Raw genomic sequence first — 18,923 nt, forward strand, 5'->3', positions numbered from 1 at the left:
TTTGTTGGTCTCTTCCTCAACTGTGCCCCACACATAATAACCAAGGGGGTTGCAGTCTGGAGATTTAGGTGGCCAGATGTCAGGGTTGATGTGGTTGCATAAATTGTCTGACAGCCATGACAAGGTTCTAGTACTTGTGTGGCATAGTGCAGAGTCCTGTTGCCAGACACAGGGTCTTCCAGCAGTCATCCTTTTGACCTTGGGCAGCACTACCACCTCCAGGTGCTTGATGTCAGCCTGTGTGTTGAGTCTGAGGCCATGTGGGAAGATAAATAGAGGCATAATGTTGCCATCACTAGTGATCACTTCAAACACCATGATGTTGACTGGATGATTGATTTTTACCACTCATGGTACCCATTTATATTGGAGCTTCTGGTGTTTCATATTGGAGCTTCCAGCACAAATTCTAAGCAGTCCAGCATGTCATCTCCAAATTTCTGGCAGAGTGAATTGTGTCATGGTGCTGTTTTTCTCACAAATGGTGCCCAACTGACCCTACTATACTGTGTATTTGACAAAATCAAAAACAAACAATGCACATACACAAAATTAAAACTACAAAAAATGGTGACAATTTGCCCATTACACCCTGAATATATGTATATATATATATATATATCATCATCATCGCTTAACGTCCGCTTTCCATGCTAGCATGGGTTGGACGATTTGACTGAGGACTGGTGAACCAGGTGGCTACACCAGGCTCCAATCTGATTTGGCAGAGTTTCTACAGCTAGATGCCCTTCCTAATGCCAACCAATCTGAGAGTGTAGTGGGTGCTTTTACGTGCCACCGACACGAAGGCCAGTCAGGCGGTACTGGCAATGGCCACGCTCAAAATGGTGTATTTTACATGTCACCTCCACAGGAGCCAGTCCAGCGGCACTGGCAATGATCTCGCTCAAATGTTTTTTCATGTGCCACCACCACAAGTGCCATGAAGGCGACGCTGGTAACTATCACGCTCAAATGGTGCTATTTACGTGCCACCAGCACGGAAACCAGACAACTGCTCTGGCAACAATCAGAAGCCAGACAGCTGCTCTGGTATGAAATATAATAACAAAAGGGTTTAAAAAAACCACTCTAACCTGGCTAGCAACCAAATCATATATTCCTCAGATTAACATCTCACTGTCTTAACTCCAACTTCCTGCATGATGAAGTACTACATGAGACTGAATCACTCAGCCAGTCCTGAAACATATGATGTGACGACAATCATACCAACCCTGCTTACATTCATTTCAAAAGAAAGTAAGAAATTTTCCAATGTGGATTGGACTTGTGAATCAAAAAATTTTCAACGGAATTACAAGTTAAAGGAAAGAACATTAGATAGTTGCAGAATTACATACATCTGGGAGGAAAAAAAGAGAGAGGAATGTCACGGCAGGGACACCTTTACTGACAGTCTGCCAGATCAGGGTTGACACCTAAATGTGTATATATATATATATATATATATATATATATATATATATATATATATATATATATACATGCATATATATATATATACATATATATATATATATATATATGTAGACTTACTTGCAAAAAAGGACGTGTGCGTTCAATAATGTAATAATACAAAGAATATATATACATGTATACACACATATATGTACATACTTACATCTATATGTGTATATATATGCATATCAGGGTACAGGACGTTAGAACAATGAACTACAGACAACGGAACGAACACATAGGAACGGAAAGCCACTTGGAATATCCCTTCATCAGCTGTCTCTATTCTATATATATATGTAAACACATATATGTGGGTGAGCATGTGTGTGTTTACATACATGTATAGCTTTTAGTGAGTATGTGGGTGAGAAGTGTGTGTTTCAGGCGAGGGTGGTTTAGTATATAAATATAAGCGAATGTACAGATTGTTGCACTTACGCAAACACTATAGACTTCTCTACTACCTTACTTTTACCCCCTCCCCTTACTTAGCGGTCTATAGCTCTTCTGTCTTAATGACGGTCAACTACACAGTAATTTCCCTTTGTTTAATGGTCATTTTTCACTGGAATTTTCAATGGCCGGATAACTGAAGAGATGTTGGCGTGGGCTCCCACCCTGGCATCCGAAACTCGGAGTTTCATCATGGCTACTGAATAAGTGTCACATATTTTTACAGATAAATTCCTCTATTTACATAATATCGAGGTCTCTTTCTTTCTTTTGCTGTCCTTCCTATCTATCTATGTATATGTATATATATATACAGTTATATCGCACGTTTGGATGACCTCTACTCAACTACCTTGATGTCTAGACTTCTCCCTCTATATTTCTGTATTGGGCTAGCCTACTTCATCGTCTGGGGGCGTCGCCACAACATATATATACATATATATATATATTCATTATTGTTTAATGTCTGCCTTCCATGCTGACATGGGTGGGTGGAAATATGAAATACGTAAGAAGGCAAGGCAAGTGAGAGCATAATCTGTGGCCTCTGCCAGAAGTGTAGCCAGCTCACTTATTCGTATCTTTACTTCATTGGATACTAAAAACTCTGCTTGCGAAGACCTGTTGAGGCAAGTGAATTTGGAATTTGAAATCTGAAATTGAAATCGAACCGAATCCGACAACTGGCACCCATGCCAACCTCTCCTTCATTGAACACTAAATTCTGCTTGCGAAAACCTGTTGGGGCAAGTGAAATCGAAATTGTAATTGAACCATACTCGATGACTGGCACCTGCGCCAGTGGAGCACTAACAGCACTGTCCGAAGATGTTCATTGCCAGAGCAACTGTCTGACTTCCATGCTAGTGGCCCGTAAATAGCACCATTTGAGCGTAATCGTTACCAGAGTCACCTTCTAGCACTTGTGGTGGTGGCACTTTAGAAAATCATTCGAGTGAGATCGTTGCCAGTACCACTGGACTGGCTTCCGTGCAGGTGACAAGTAAAAAATACCTTTTTGAGCATGGCGATTGCCAGTACCATGTGACTGGTCCTTGTGCCGGTGGCACGTAAAAGCACCCACTACACTCTCGGAGTGGTTGGTGTTAGGAAGGGCATCCAGCTGTAGAAACTCTGCCAGATCAGATTGGAGCCTGGTGCAGCCTTCTGGCTTGCCAGTCCTCAGTCAAATCGTCCAACCCATGCAAGCATGGAAAGCGAACATTAAACGATGATGATGATGATACATATATATGGATGTATGTATGTATGTATATATATATATATATATATATTATATGTATGTATATATATGTGTGTGTGTGTGTGTGTACATATATATATATCTAAATATATATATATATATGTATATATACATATACATATATATATTTATATAAGCTATTGTATGCTAATTTAATTAGTAAAGGTGTTATCCTAAGCATTGGAGACATGTCTCTTCAAATCTTGAAAATCTTTGGATTTTTGCTGAATACAGGCTGGTTCTTTTCTGCAGGTTAGCAACATACCTCAGTTTCCCTAACTCAGATGCATGAAACTGATTGGTAAAATCAGCAGATAAAAACTTATAATACTCTATTGTATGAATATCAATGTAAAAGTAGTATAGTTTGCATGAAGCATTGTCTGATATAGATAAATGTTTTTAATTTTTTTTAAAGTCAAAACAATGCAAGTTATAAGAAATAATTCTTTCTACTATAGGCACAAGGCCTGAAATTTTGTAGGAGGGGGACCATTCAATTATATTGACCCCAATGTTTCACTGGTACTTAATTTATCGACTTTGAAAGGATGCAAGGGAAAGTTGACTCAGAACATAAAAATGGACAAAATACCGCTAAGCATTTTACCCAGCTTGCTAACAATTCTTTTCTACTCTAGGCTTAAGGCCCGAAATTTTGGGGGAGAGGGCCAGTTGATTAGATCGACCCTAGTACACAACTGATAAGCATTTCGCCTGGTATGCTAACATTTCTGCCAGCTCACTGCCTTAAATATATAATAATAATGATGATGATGATGATGATGATTTCAAATTTTTGCACATATGAGCAATTTCAGGGAGGGGCTTTCAGTAATTTGCCTCAACCCCAATACTCAACTAGTACTTATTCTATCAACCTTGTGCTATAACCAATAATATAAGTACTAACCATTGACTGGTATTATTTCTCATAACTTGCATTGCATTGGCTTAAAAAAAAACAACAATTAAAAACATTTATAAATACACTCCCCCTCTTTCTCTCTCCACTGTCTGATTGGTAAATGAATTTTCCCTAGACTATAATGCTCCCAGTCTCAAAATCACTGCTATAAATTCCATATTCTATAGGAACCTCTTGCATGTCAAAGAGGATACATATTGTAACTGATAAACTTGTATATAAGTGTCATCTATAATCTACTTTGTATGCTGTTACTGCATCGTTGATACAGAATCTTTTGTTATTTCATTTGAAATATTCACTTTAACATTCATTGTCATTGCAGTCTCAAGAAGTTCAAGCTAAGTTACTGGAGATTCAACCACAATTCAAATCTGACTTACTGACTGGTTGCGAAGTGTTTTCCAAAAATGTGACTCAGTTTGTAGCTGAGTATGACAGCAAGTATGCCTGATTAACTCTCTGTTTATTTATTTCCTACACCTGAGACACCTTGGATCAGTGGGTCTCAAACTTATTTTGTAAAACTCTCATAACAATTTTTCCAAAATCATGGAATCCTTGATCAGTTCATTTTTCTATGCTAGCATGGGTTAGATGAATACAATATTGAAGCATTGTTTTACAGCCAAATAATCTTTCTGATATTAATCCTTACTTGTTTCTCAAGTAAAGAGTATTTTATCCCACATATTTTCAAAGGTGTCAATATAGTTTGACAATATGATTTGACAGGGAAAATAACAGTAACAGGAACACCTGCAGCTGAGTATTTCTCAGAGAAGAGCAAATATAAACCAACACACACTCACACATGCACACATACATCTACATACATAAATGGTGATTGCTACCTCTTCACATGATTAACATCTTCTCGTCCTTCCCTATTGTCAATGGCATTTCTGACTTTCTGTCCATGACCTCTCAGATGACTATTCAGTCCCATGGTTTGAAGTATAGGTGACAGACAAATGTTGTAATTTAGTGTGCTTCCAACTGGTTAGGCCTGCACATGTTACCACTCTTTCATCAGCATAAGACTTTCAATAGATGGAATGATATACATGTATGTATGCATGTGTGTGTGTGTTTTCATGCATGCATGTATGTATACATGCGCCATGGCCACCTTTCAGTTTCCTCCATGAAAATCACTCACAAGGCTTTGGTAGACCATGGACTATAGAAGACCTTTGTCAATGATACCATACAATAGACCTGAAACCTTGATGAAGGACCAAGTCTACAATGTGAATGTGATGCTACCATATCAACAGTTGCATTAAACTACAGTTGTATTTGTAAGCCAATAGTATTTGTAAGTCAGTGGTACTTCATACAAAATTTTTGGTACCATCGTGTCAATTAGTCAACCACAGTACAATAGAACACAGTTAAAGTACTAATCCAAGAATAAAGAGTCATTCTTATAACTGACTATATGTTCTTCATCTTTACAGAGGACCAATGGAACCAGGAATTAAGCCTAGTGAGGCTTCTGATCGACTGACCATATGTCAGTCCCAGTTTGATGAACTGTGGAGCAAATTTCTCACCTACTCTGGTGGTGAAGAATTGTTTGGCCTGACAGTCACACAATACCCTGACCTTCACCGAATCAAGCGAGAACTGGCTCTACTTCAGCGCCTTTATCAACTCTACAACAGTGTCCTGGACAGTGTCAGTGGTTACTACGATATTCTTTGGGCTGATATTGACATTGACAAGATCAATAACGAACTTTTAGAATTTCAGAACAGGTTTGAAATATATTTTTCAATCTTTTATTCTTCCGAACTCAACTAGAAACTCTTATAAAGAACATATTTCAAAAGGTCTTAAGTCATATGCAGTTTATTGTATTTTGCTTTATTTATGTATATGTGTGTGTGTGAAGGCACATGGCCTAGCGGTTCAGTTGTTGCCTTCACAATCACTAGACCATGGGTTTGATTCCTTGACTGGTTGGTGTTTTGTGTTATTGAGCAAAATACTTCATTTGATGTTGCTCCAGTCCCTCTTTTCAATCAGGGTGGGGGAACGTTGATCTACTCACCTAGCCAACAGGGTGGCATCATTTGAACATTAAAACAATGCAAAAATGCATTGTGACCAGCGATGTGTAACATCTAATAGCCTGGTCGGTCACATGATCTTGTGATATAGTTGTGTGTGTGTGTGTGTGTGTGTGTGTGTGTGTGTGAATGCATGCATGAATGTGTGTATCTATTTGTGAATTGCTTTGCAATACAAATGTCATAATGTTGTTGTCCAACCATAGTTCATCTCTGATCGAGCAGATCAATGATGAAATGTGTTCCAATGATGAAATGTGTTGTGTATTGTCTATCACACCCTTTGGTCTAGCCCCATCATTCCACATCAATTTGAGTTCAATCTAGAATGAGTATGTATGGTGTGCATTTAGTGATCTTTGTAAAGTTGAACAATGAAAGATTTTGAAAGGGCGATGTGTTTGTGAGAAATTCTGTTTCAAATTGTAGAAAACTTTTACACAAACTTTTCTAATGTTGCATAAAGTGGATGGTTTGAGCTGTGTGCATTGTCATGAGAGGACATGTTAAGATCATGAAAATCCTCCACAGAAGAAACAAAAAATTTAAAATATCAGATCTTGGTAATCATTCTTGGTAATGGACAACAATCTTTATTTGAAAGTACATACTGTGTTTTATCATTGTGTCATTGTCTGTGAAATTTTCAAAGATGTAGGCAGCTGTAAATGTTTGTGCCAGATGATTTTTAAAATGAATAATGATACTGCTAAATTTGTGAAGAAAAAGAGATCTGACTTACAATCAGTTAAGAAATGTTTGATCATTTGAAAGCAAATGAAAACTTCCTAAAAAAAGTGCCATAAGAGGTGTGTGATGTATGACTACAATGTCAAAATAAAATGAGTGCTATTAAAATAGGTTGGATTATCCCTGCCATAAACTGGAAAGGAAGACTTGAGTTGCTCAAACATGATGGTGATATTGATCCACTTTTTTGATTGGAAGGACATTATTCATCATCAATTTGTTCCACATAGTTTGGTGATCGATGAAGAATTTTATGTATAGGTGCAGGAGTGGCTACAGGCACAGGAATGGCTGTATGGTAAGTAGCTAGCTTACCAACCACATGGTTCCGGGTTCAGTCCCACTGTGTGGCATCTTGGGCAAGTGTCTTCTACTATAGCCTCGGGCCAATCAAAGCCTTGTAAGTGGATTTGGTAGACGGAAGCTGAAAGAAGCCTGTTGTGTGTGTATATATATATATATATATATATATATATATATATATATTTGTGTGTGTGTGTGTGTGTGTGCGTCTGTGTTTGAGCCCCACCATCGCTTGACAACTGATGTCGGTGTGTTTACGTCCCTGTAACTTAGCGGTTCGGCAAAAGAGACCAATAGAATAAGTACTAGGCTTACAAAGAATAAGTCCTGGGGTCGATTTGTTTCAGTCATTTGACTGAAACAAATAAAAGAATAAAATATTCTAAAGTGCTTGAAAGAAAGACAGTACAAAAAAAAAATGAGGAAAAAAGGTTTGAGATATGAACAAACAAAACCTAATCGCTTAAATATAACACAGCTACTTATGTATTACTCTCCTTATCTGTTACTTTTTGGCAAAGCATGTTATTACTCTTGTTCCTCTTTGGATTTGGTTCCTGTGGCTTTTTTCTGTTTCCAAAATTGAAAGTTTGTTGATTTCAGATGATAAAAGAAATCAAGAAAACTTTGCTATGAGATCTTCAAAATAGCTCTGAAAATGCATTTCAAAACTGAGACAGGGTGTCGGAAGCGATGCACCCACAGTAGAGGGGACTATTTGGTGGAGACTATTGTGATTAGATGGCTGAGAGCTGGATTATTTGGTCTGGCTGCATACTGCTCCTAAATAAAACCACTCACAATATTTGAATTTTAGCAACATGTTTATTTACAGATTTGTGTTACAGTTGTTACTTTACAAAAAGATGTTATTCTGAATACCAGTAGCTAGTGAGAGAGAATGTATACTTGGCAAGAGGAGAAAATGTTGACTTTGTGCTTGGCTAGAGGTGATCTTTTTAATATGAGATCAGAATGGCATAGCAACTGGCTAACCAAGAAAACCTCTGCAAATTCTATGGCTTGTGTTCCCCACACATCTCGATTTAGTACAAAACTACATGGACTTTTCCATTAAACTTGACACCACATAAATGTGCCAAAACAATGATTGGCTGAAATCATCATCATCATCGTTTAACATCCGTTTTCCATGCTAGCATGGGTTGGACGATTTGGCTGAGGACTGGCAAGCCAGAAGGCTGCACCAGGCTCCAATCTGATCTGGCAGAGTTTCTACAGCTGGATGCTCTTCCTAACGCCAACCATTCCGAGAGTGTAGTGGGTGCTTTTACGTGCCACAGGCATGAGGGCCAGTCACACGGTACTGGCAACGGCCATGCTCAAAAAGGTATTTTTTACGTACCACCTGCACGGGAACCAGTCAAACAGCACTGGCAACGATCTCGCTTGAATAATTTGATTGATTTTCTAATGTGACACCAGCACAAGTGCTAGAAGGCAACACTGGTAACGATCAGGACAGTTGCTGCCAAATATGGAAATATATATGTCTTTTTCTCCTTAATGAACTGACAGGGTTGTGAATGCTATAAATTGTATAAAAAGCAATAACTTTGTTTTTTAAAAATTGTCTGGTTTCTTTTGGGATATACCTTGTGTTGCATATGTATACAAACATTTGTATGTGTATAAAATAATTGTATTTAACTGAGAGTTAAAGTTACTCAAAATTGACCATGCATAGTTCATCATTGTATCAGTGAAACACTAAGATGCTTACTATGTTTTCCTATATAGCCAATAACATATATTGTATAAAGCCCAATCTCTCTTGCTGTTTGTTCCAGTCAAACTATAACAAAACAAATATTTATTCGTGAGGTGTTAAATGTGTTGTGAATACATGTCATCTAAAGACTGAGGGTCGTTCTACATTAACAAAGAACAACAGTGATCAGATATTTACATTTGAATCTGCCTGAACATATTAAGTATGAACAGATATATTATAAAAGTCAAATAGTCAAAGTATCTCTCCTAATATTATTGATTGGTTGGAATTAAGTATAAATATTATCTGGTATTGGAAAGAGAATAAAAAAATTCAGCAACAAAAGAATGTAAAAGAAGACTTTACCTCTGTCTATATTTTCATTATGGTAGATGCCGTAAGCTTCCAAAAGCCCTCAAAGAATGGCAGGCCTATGAAGATCTGAGAAAAACCATCGATGACTTCAATGAAACCTGTCCATTGCTTGAAATGATGTCTAACCGAGCAATGCAGCAACGACATTGGCAAAGATTGTCCACCCTCACAGGACATGATTTTGATGTCAATTCAGATAACTTCCTCTTACGTAATCTCATGGAAGCACCTTTACTTGCTAATAAAGAAGAAATTGAGGTAAGATCAGTGTATATGTAGTAGACCATGTGTATCTGTGTGGTGGTGGTGGGGGGTGGTGCTAAAATTGAACAGTAAGAATGAGTACTCAGCATTGCATTGGTGGATAAATAATCTTTATTTGTGAGTTAACAAGGTTATCATTGGTTTCATACTGAGAGAAGATTTCTCAGCTTGCCACATGGGACATTGGTACCCATCTTCTTATAATTTATTAGCAGTAATAACCAGCTTTGCCTGCATTTAATTAGCATTACATGATTCTACTATATTTTGATTAAAGTGCTTTAAAAAGATGAAGATAATCTTCAATTTCGTTTTTAGAATGTATCAGAAAATGTTCCAAATAAACTAGGATTAGATACCCTGTTCTTTTTTAGTGTTAAGAATAGATGTATTTTTACCCAAGTACTATGGAGATAATTAATTATTATTAGTTATTGATTTTTATAAAATTTATAACTTAAAAGGTTTAGCAGTTTTACATATCCAGTCAGGAGAGTTTGTTAACTAATTTGATAATCTACATTAATAGGATGTGCTCCTCACAAAATAACTACCTAAGTGCAAAACTGACCAACAACTGCAGACATTCCTACATACATATATACATACATACATACATACATACATCAACACACGCACACACATGATGGCTGTAATTCAATTTTGAGCAATGCCATTGCTTGATTGTTCTCTTAAAGCAGCACAAATATAGCTTTTCAGTTTGCTAAGGACCTACACTCTTTTGTACAATGAAAGATGTGGCACTGAGGAGCACCTCTTGCATTTATTTCATTGTGGAATTTTTCATTGAGTAGTTTACCTGTTTTGGCTACAACCAGCAACACAGCTGTATTGGAGAAATTAAAATATCAAGCAATGCCTGAAGCCTTGTAGAGTGTGAAAGGTCTTTGCTCAGGATCAATATCATGCTTTAAACAGCATTTATCAGAAAAGAACTTATCTACATCATAAGGTGTATATATCATCATCATCATCATTTAACATCCGTTTTCCATGATGGCATGTATTGGATGGTTTGATGGGAACTCACAAGGCCAGAAGCTGTATCATGCTCCATTGCCTCTTTTGGCATGGTTTCTACAGCTGGATGCCTTCTTAATGCCAACCACTTCACAGAGTGTACTGGGTGCTTTTTGCATTGTGCACTGGCACTAGTGCATTTCATGTGACGCCAACACCGGTGCTTTTTATATGGTACCATCATTGATAGGGTCATCAAGACTCTGCGTGTGTGTGTGTGTGTGTGTGTATGTGAACACACAAACACACACACACACACACACACATATATGATATTAATATATTAAATCTACTTGTATATATAATAATTATTCATCTATATATGTATATATATATATATATATATATATATATATAATCTGAAACACATCTGCATTCTTGGTAGGACATTTGTATTTCTGCTGTGAAAGAAAAAGACATTGAAGCTAAATTGAAGCAAGTAATTCTTGACTGGGACTCACATGACTTCCAGTTTTCAACCTTCAAATCAAGAGGTGAATTACTTCTAAAAGGTTAGTAAAGTTTTAACTCATCTTTTAAGTTTTACTGTTATTATATATGAACTCATGAGAGATCTGATAACTAGTTGCTTGGACTATTACAAAATGACAGCTAAATCTACCTCAAATTACATCTTAGTGTCTCAAAAGAGGGAAGACTTATTGGATAATATCATTTTGGATTTACTTTTACTTTTTTTTTACTTTTACTTTTTACTTGTTTCAGTCATTTGACTGCAGCCATGCTGGATACTGCCTTTAGTTGAGCAAATCGACCCTAGGACTTATTCTTTGTAAGCCTAGTACTTATTCTATCGCTCTTTTTTGCCAAACTGCTAAGTTACAGGGATGTAAACACACTAGCATCGGTTGTCAAGCGATGTTGGGGGGACAAACACAGACACACAAACATATACACACACATATCAATTTCCATCTACCAAATCCACTCACAAGGCTTTGGTCGGCCCAAGGCTATAGTAGAAGACACTTGCCCAAGGTGCCATGCAGTGGGACTGAACCCAGAAGCATGTGGTTGGTAAGCAAGCTACTTACCACACAGCCACTCCTGCACCTATTGTCTACTTTATTTTTTCAATAATTTTTTCTATGCTCACATGGATTACTCATATATATTATGGAAATATTCATTTATAACTGGATGCACTTTCCTGTTGCTAACCCTTACTTGTTTTTCAAGTGTGGGTGCCATCAACATCTAACCTATAATAGTAATACATAACATATGAACATCTGCTCACTAGTTGAGTTTGAACCCAACTGAAAGGAATACATCAATAGCATTCATAGCTATACTTCAAATGATCATTAGTTCAAGTCTCACTATAACCATTCTATATTACTTGTTAAAATACTTTATATTTGTGTTCCTTGTGCTGTTTATCTGTATGTAGTCCACTACTACTATAACTACCATTTCCTGACTGAACATAAATACAAAGAAAATCTATCTGTAAAATATTCATTCTATGTATTATGTACATATACATACAAACATATATATATATATATATATATATATATATATATATATATATATATATATATATGTGTGTGTGTGTTTGTATATATGTATGTATATATATGTATATATACATGTGTGTGTGTGTGTGTGTGTGTGTATATATATATATATATATATATATATGGGCATGGCTGTGTGGTATGAAGCTTGCTTCCCTACCACATGGTTCCGGTTCAGTTCCACTGCATGGCACCTTGGGTAAATGTCTTCTACTACAGCTTAGTGCTGACCAAAGCCTTGTGAGTGGATTTGGTAGGCGGAAACTGAAAAAAGGACCATTGTGTATGTATGTGTGTATATGTGTATGTGTTTGTGTCTGTTTATCCCCCCCCCCTCGCCATCGCTTGACAATGGGGATGTATGTTTACATCCCTATAATTTAGCAGTTCAACAAAACAGGTCAATAGAATAAGTACTAGGCTTACAAAGAATATGTCCTGAGATCCATTTGTTCAACTAAAACCCTTTTAAGGTGGTGCTCCAGTACAGCCACAATCTAATAACTGTACTGAAACAAGTAACAGACCAGAGTAACAGAGTGTGTGTGTGCATATATAGCTCTGTGTGTGTATACACACACACACATACAAACAAGGTCTGATCAAATTGTAACAGGACTGTTGCTATAAAAAAGAAAAAAACCACAACACATATCAGTCAATTCAGCATTTAATCTGCTTTGGAATCGTCCCCTTCTGAAGCCACACATGTTATCCAACATCATTTTCATTGATGGAAGCATTCCTGGAAATCCCTTTTTGGGACAGTGAGCAGCTGCCTCATTACACTCTCTTGAATTCCCCCAACATCTTGAAATCTTGTTGGGGTTTTCCACTGCAAAGACTAAGCCTTGGTTTTGGAGTCATAGCCCTTGATCTATCATTCATCACCTGGTTTTCGTCTTCCTTGACACAATCAAGGAGATTCTGTGCAACTGAAACCTGATCTTCTTTTTGAGACAATCACCCTCTACACACTTTACTTCCAAGCACTGCTATAAACAAGTGAAGTAAGTGAGAACGTTATAACTTGGTGTGTATGCAAGGCAGAGCTCAAGGTCAATCTTATTTCTTATTTCCTTACTGCCCACAAGGGGCTACACACAGAGGGGACAAACAAGGACAGAGAAACAGATTAAGTCGAATGTATGTCCCCAGTGCGTAACTGGTACTTATTTAATTGACCCCGAAAGGATGAAAAGCAAAGTCGACCTTGGTGGAATTTGAACTCAGAACGTAGTGGCAGACAAAATACCGCTAAGCATTTTGCCCGGCATACTAACCAGGTTTCTGCCAGCTCGCTGGATTCACTCTATGTACTTCAGCTCAGTTACCATAGCAACAGCCCCGATACTTTTTGATCAGATGTCATATACATTTTCCATTAGTCTTTTATTCTTTTACTTGTTTCAGTTAGTTGACTGTGGCCATGCTTGAGCACCACTTTGAAGGGTTTTAGTCGAACAAATCGACCCCAGGACTCTGTTTTCAAGCGTAGTACTTATTCTTTCGATCTCTTATCCAAACAGCTAAGTTGCAGAAGTAAACACACCAACACCGGTTGTCAAGCAGTATAGGGGTACAAACACAGACATAAAGACACACAAGCATATATAATATGTACTTTAAACATATATAAGTAGTTTGTCTTAAAATCAATTATGGGTTGTTGTAATGTTTTTTACAGGTGATACTACTTCAGAGACAGTAGCTTTAATGGAAGACAGTTTAATGATTCTTGGATCACTTCTCAGCAACAGGTCTGTGATATTGAAATTTATGTACATAATTTAATAACACAAAACATTTTATATTTATAAATACACGTACGCTCAAACCATTTTATGTCTATTTCATGTTTATCTTATGCCATTTTACTTATATAAATCATTCGCGTCATATATTTTTTACAACCCCTACTATTAACGATAGAAAAAAAATTTGTATTAACAGGGTAACATTGTGAAAAAATAAATTCAAGGGGCGTTATTTAAGGTAATAAGAAGGATGAGTTACTTCCCTTGTATATTTTTTAACTTTTAACTTCAACAAAAATAATTGTCTGTCTGTCTAGTTGTTTACTGGATCGACTTTCTCTAAAAGAAGGCTATTTTCGGGGCTATACATCTCAATAGAAACCCCTTCCGTTTTCGGTATAATTAAGGAGAAAGTAACTCTTTTATCGATTTGGTACTGGATTTGTAAACAGCTTAATCTTTAAATAGTATTTTTTTAATATCTGATGCCAATAAAATTACTCTGTTTAACTAGATAGCTCGGAAAATAGAGGCTTGAGCTCAGAGCTTATTACATAATTCCAGTGTAAGGTGAAATATGATGAAGCAAAATGAATACCACAATCACTGTCATTGTCACCCCCGCAGCATTATTACTACAATCATTACCACCATTATCATCATCATCATCATCATCACCATCGTCACCACCACCATCATCATCATCATCGCTGTCGTCATTTTACACCCATCTTTCCTATGCTGGCAATACCTTGCCATCCATCTTACCCGTTCTTTATCTGACTCTTAAAGCAACACAGGAAACCTTTATAGTTACATACCTTTTATACACACACATACGTGTGTGTGTGTGTGTGTGTGTACTGTTTTTAACCATAGTATTTTTAACAGTTATCAGTCAAATGAGATTAGGTATAAAATTGACTGGAATAGATGAATGCACTAAAAGCCAAGCACATTTTATTGCCAAGTGGATGACACTATCTTTTGAGGAAAATCTACCTCAAGATGCGTAGATGCGTAATGTAGAACAAGGGCTTACATACTCATATTTTCATTCACTAATGGTGGTGAATGTAGCTTTGACCAGGAGGAATTGATGTTATTATACGGTACCCAACAATTATTGGGTATTTTAACTCTGAACCTAAATTCTGTTAGTGGGTCAGCAGAAGTGACCAAATTCCTGATCATCATCTCCTGGCTTCCAGCTTAGAAAAGAGATAATGAGCAATGTTTTGGCTACCACTGCTGACCCACTAACAGAAGTGGGGTTACAGATCATCAACATCATCATCGTCGTCGTCATTGTCATTATCATCATTATTATTTAACTTCCCTTGTTGACATGGTTTGGAACATTTGACATGAACAGATGAGCCTGAGGGCTACACGGAATTCCAATGTCTGCTTTAGCATGGTTTCTACAGCTGGATGCCACTCCTTATGCCAACCACTTCACAGAGTGTACTGGGTGCTTTTTCTATGGCACCAACATTGATGAGGTCATCAAGTATCCACAAGACAAGATACCTCAACTGAGTGGGATATGGTATTGAGAGATATGAAAGTATGATAGAAAGACAGAAGCAAGTGTCTTGCTGAAGAGATGAATACATGACTTGTTCATCTGGAAAGAGTGAGTGAAAGATCAAGGTATAAAGTAAATATTGAAAATAGAAAAGGACAGAGAAACTGAAGAGGTTGATGTGTAAGTGCACTAAAGTGAGAATAGTTTGACAGATGAATAGGGATAGAGAGTGAATTAGACACAGAGAACATCAGTTCAGTTCAGTGAAGGAAGGCAATAAGGTACCACGGAAGATTGACAGAAGAATGGGTGTTAGAAAATGAGTTTTTGAGGAAAGGTTTGACAGAACCTCAATTCTGCTGAGATGGATGGCTTTTCTCAACAGTACCCGATCATTGCCACTGCACAAATATGCAAATAAATTTACTGGTAAAATGAAAAGCCCATACAGACAGACACATTCAAATGTGAGGCCATTTATCAGGGGTCAACTGGAAATCATAATTTCAACACTTAAGACAATATTTTTCATTCTATCAGTGCCCACAAATCATTAGATTTCTAAGGGTAAAGGCAAGTGCACACGCTCATACATACACAGTGTACAATGACAAATTTAGAACAGAAATATACTAAAAAAACATGTCAATAATAATAAATGGTGTTTCCACTTCCGCAATAAATAAAGTAATATGTTAAGTAAAAATCAAGTTAAATAGCAAAAATTTCAATATTTTTAAATGTCACTGAAATACTATATAAGGTTTCTCTGTCTGTCTGAATTGCCCGCTTCTCTCTCTCTCTCTCTCTCTCTCTCTCTCTCTCTCTCTCTCTCTCTCTCTATGTATATATATATATATATATATATATATAAATGAAACATTCAAACACTGAGATTTAAAGTTAGATGTCACTACTGTTCATATCATCTGTGGATAAATTCTAAATTTGATGATATCACCAGTAGTGGCATGGGTGGAACGCAGTTATAATAGCTTTAAAGAGCTATGAATTATAAATTTGCACGAAGTGTAATGATGCTTAATAAGCATCTACCTGCTAGAAATAAGAGCTAAGTCTTAAATTAATCCACCGTAGCGCACCAATATAACAGAGAAAAACAGTATGTGAGGAAAACAGAAAGAATTAAAACATTTAACAGCACAAATAAAAATATTATGCAATTATATTTTTATTTGTGCTGTTAAATGTTTTAATTCTTTCTGTTTTCCTCGCATACTGTTTTTCTCTGTTATATTGGTGCGCTACGGTGGATTATTTTAAGACTTAGCTCTTATTTCTAGCAGGTAGATGCTTATTAAGCATCATTATGCTTCGTGCATATATATATATATATATATATATATATATATATATACATATGTATGTATGTATGTATGTATATTGTGGACAGTAACAAAATTTTGTCTGCTGTGAAAGGTTTCATGAAACTTCAGTTGCTGTCAATGATAAAAAAATATTAGGTCTTCACATTTGTAACGAGTTCTTTATTCAATCAATATTTATTGCTTTCATACATATATAAAACACTCAATTTTACTATATGTATATATTGTATATGTGTGTGTGTGTATGTATATATATGCGTGTGTATGTGTGTGTGTGTGTGTGTGTGTGTGTATGTATGTATGTATGTATGTATATATATATATATATATATATATATATATATATATATATATGTTGTTGTACCTGGGGATGGTCATATTGCCAGTTTAGCCAATAAAAACACACGCACTGTATATTTGGTGTTAATTTGCTTCAGCTTTATATTACATTAATCTTAATCTTATTTCGGCCAGAGTTCTTTCGTCACACTTCTGTGACCTCATCAGTGGTCCTTTGTTTCCTTCCTTCTTATGTGTGTCTCACCTTGCTAAATATCAGCCATTTTGTATTTTTGTATTCCTATAGTATGTGTCTACGCATGCGTGTCCTTCAATGTGTCTGTGTCTTTTGTAAGTGCATGTGTGTATGGGGAGTGTCTGTATCATCTATATACTCTGTTAATACGTGTTCGTTTGTATTTGTTTTTATTTATTTATTTGTTCATGTGTGTGTGTGTATTTTTTTTATTTTTAAAAATTTTTAAATTTATTTATTTATTTATTTATTTATTTTTTTTGTGTTTAATTAAATTTTGTTAACGTATGTAGTATTTAATTCCATTTGTTTATCTATGTATTGTATTATATTTTGTTCATATTATTATTGGTTTATATATATATAATAAAGTAAAGTTGTGGAATACCGTACGAGTGGAAATATATATGAAGAAGGTTTGAAAATGCACTTATTTTAAAGATATTTATTTACTTAACCGGTTTCACTTTTTTAGAAAAAGATTATCAAAAGTCTTTGAGAATAATAAAAAATGTTAAAAAACAGTTTGAATATTAAAATGCATATATACATTCTTTGATGATAATAAGAGGAATATATTTAAAGTATAAAGCTTTGTATGAACTTTGTAGTGTTACATACTGATTATCACACATTCTCTGATAATGAGATGAAAATGTTTAAAACAGTGTAAGTATGAAAATACATATATGGAAATATACATATACATATTCTTTGATAATTGCAAAAATGAGGAGGAACTGACCTGGCTTTTTTCTCTCTTGTGTGTATTGAGGGAATGTTTTGCTGTCTTAAGAGACAGTATGACTGGTTAGCTGGGGTGGGAGGAAGGAAAAAAGAGTTAAAAGGGATTTTTTAATTTAATTTTTATTTTTATTTTTATTTTTATTTTTGGTTGGTCCGTGAGCTAGTCTGTCATGGTTCACTGGTTTTTGGGACTGGTTTTGTGCACATCTCTATGTGTGTGTGTATATATGTGTGTTTGTGTCCGTGTGTGTGTGTGTGTGTGTGTGTGTGTGTGTGTGTGCCATTTTTATTGGTCCCAGAGTTTATTGTGGAATGTGTATATGAGTGTGTTTGTGTGTTTTTTGTGTCAGTGGGGATGTTAGGTGTGTGTACGGTGGGGATGTTAGGTGTGCATATATCTCTTTGTCTGAGTATGTATGTGTTGTTTTAATCGTCCTTGTGGTGTGTGTGTGTGAGAGCAACCGTATGTATGTGTGAGGGTGTGTACGTATGTGTGCGTGCATCTGTGTGTGTGCGTGGGAGTATTTTGTGTGAGTGTGGGAGTGTGTGTGTGTCTCTCTGTCTGAGTGGGTGTGTTGTTTTAAATATCCTTGTGGTGTGTGTGTGTAAGCAACCGTATGTGTGTGATGGTTCATATGTATGTGTATGTCTGTATGTGTGCGTGTGTGGCATGTGTATATGAGTATGTGTGTGTTTTTTATCTATGGTAGGATGGTGTGTGTATGTGTGTGCACGTTTGTGTGAGTGTGTATGTGTGTGATTAATATTTGTTAGGGTGTTG

The 18,923-nt window shown here is 36.2% G+C and overlaps 1 protein-coding gene across 1 annotated transcript in view; it reads left to right on the forward strand.

Annotated features, from left to right (window-relative positions):
• Positions 1 to 18,923, forward strand: part of LOC106877714 (dynein axonemal heavy chain 5) — a 435,668-nt gene that overhangs the window by 103,208 nt on the left and 313,537 nt on the right. The window contains exons 29-33 of the mRNA XM_089358248.1: positions 4,459 to 4,577; positions 5,597 to 5,896; positions 9,392 to 9,632; positions 11,065 to 11,191; positions 13,911 to 13,983. Of these exons, the coding sequence (XP_089214374.1) occupies positions 4,459 to 4,577; positions 5,597 to 5,896; positions 9,392 to 9,632; positions 11,065 to 11,191; positions 13,911 to 13,983 (860 nt within the window). The remainder of the gene's footprint in view (positions 1 to 4,458; positions 4,578 to 5,596; positions 5,897 to 9,391; positions 9,633 to 11,064; positions 11,192 to 13,910; positions 13,984 to 18,923) is intronic.

The sequence above is a fragment of the Octopus bimaculoides genome, chromosome 10 (assembly GCF_046866305.1).
Source record: "Octopus bimaculoides isolate indiv1 chromosome 10, ASM4686630v1, whole genome shotgun sequence".
Taxonomy (NCBI): Eukaryota; Metazoa; Mollusca; class Cephalopoda; order Octopoda; family Octopodidae; genus Octopus; species Octopus bimaculoides.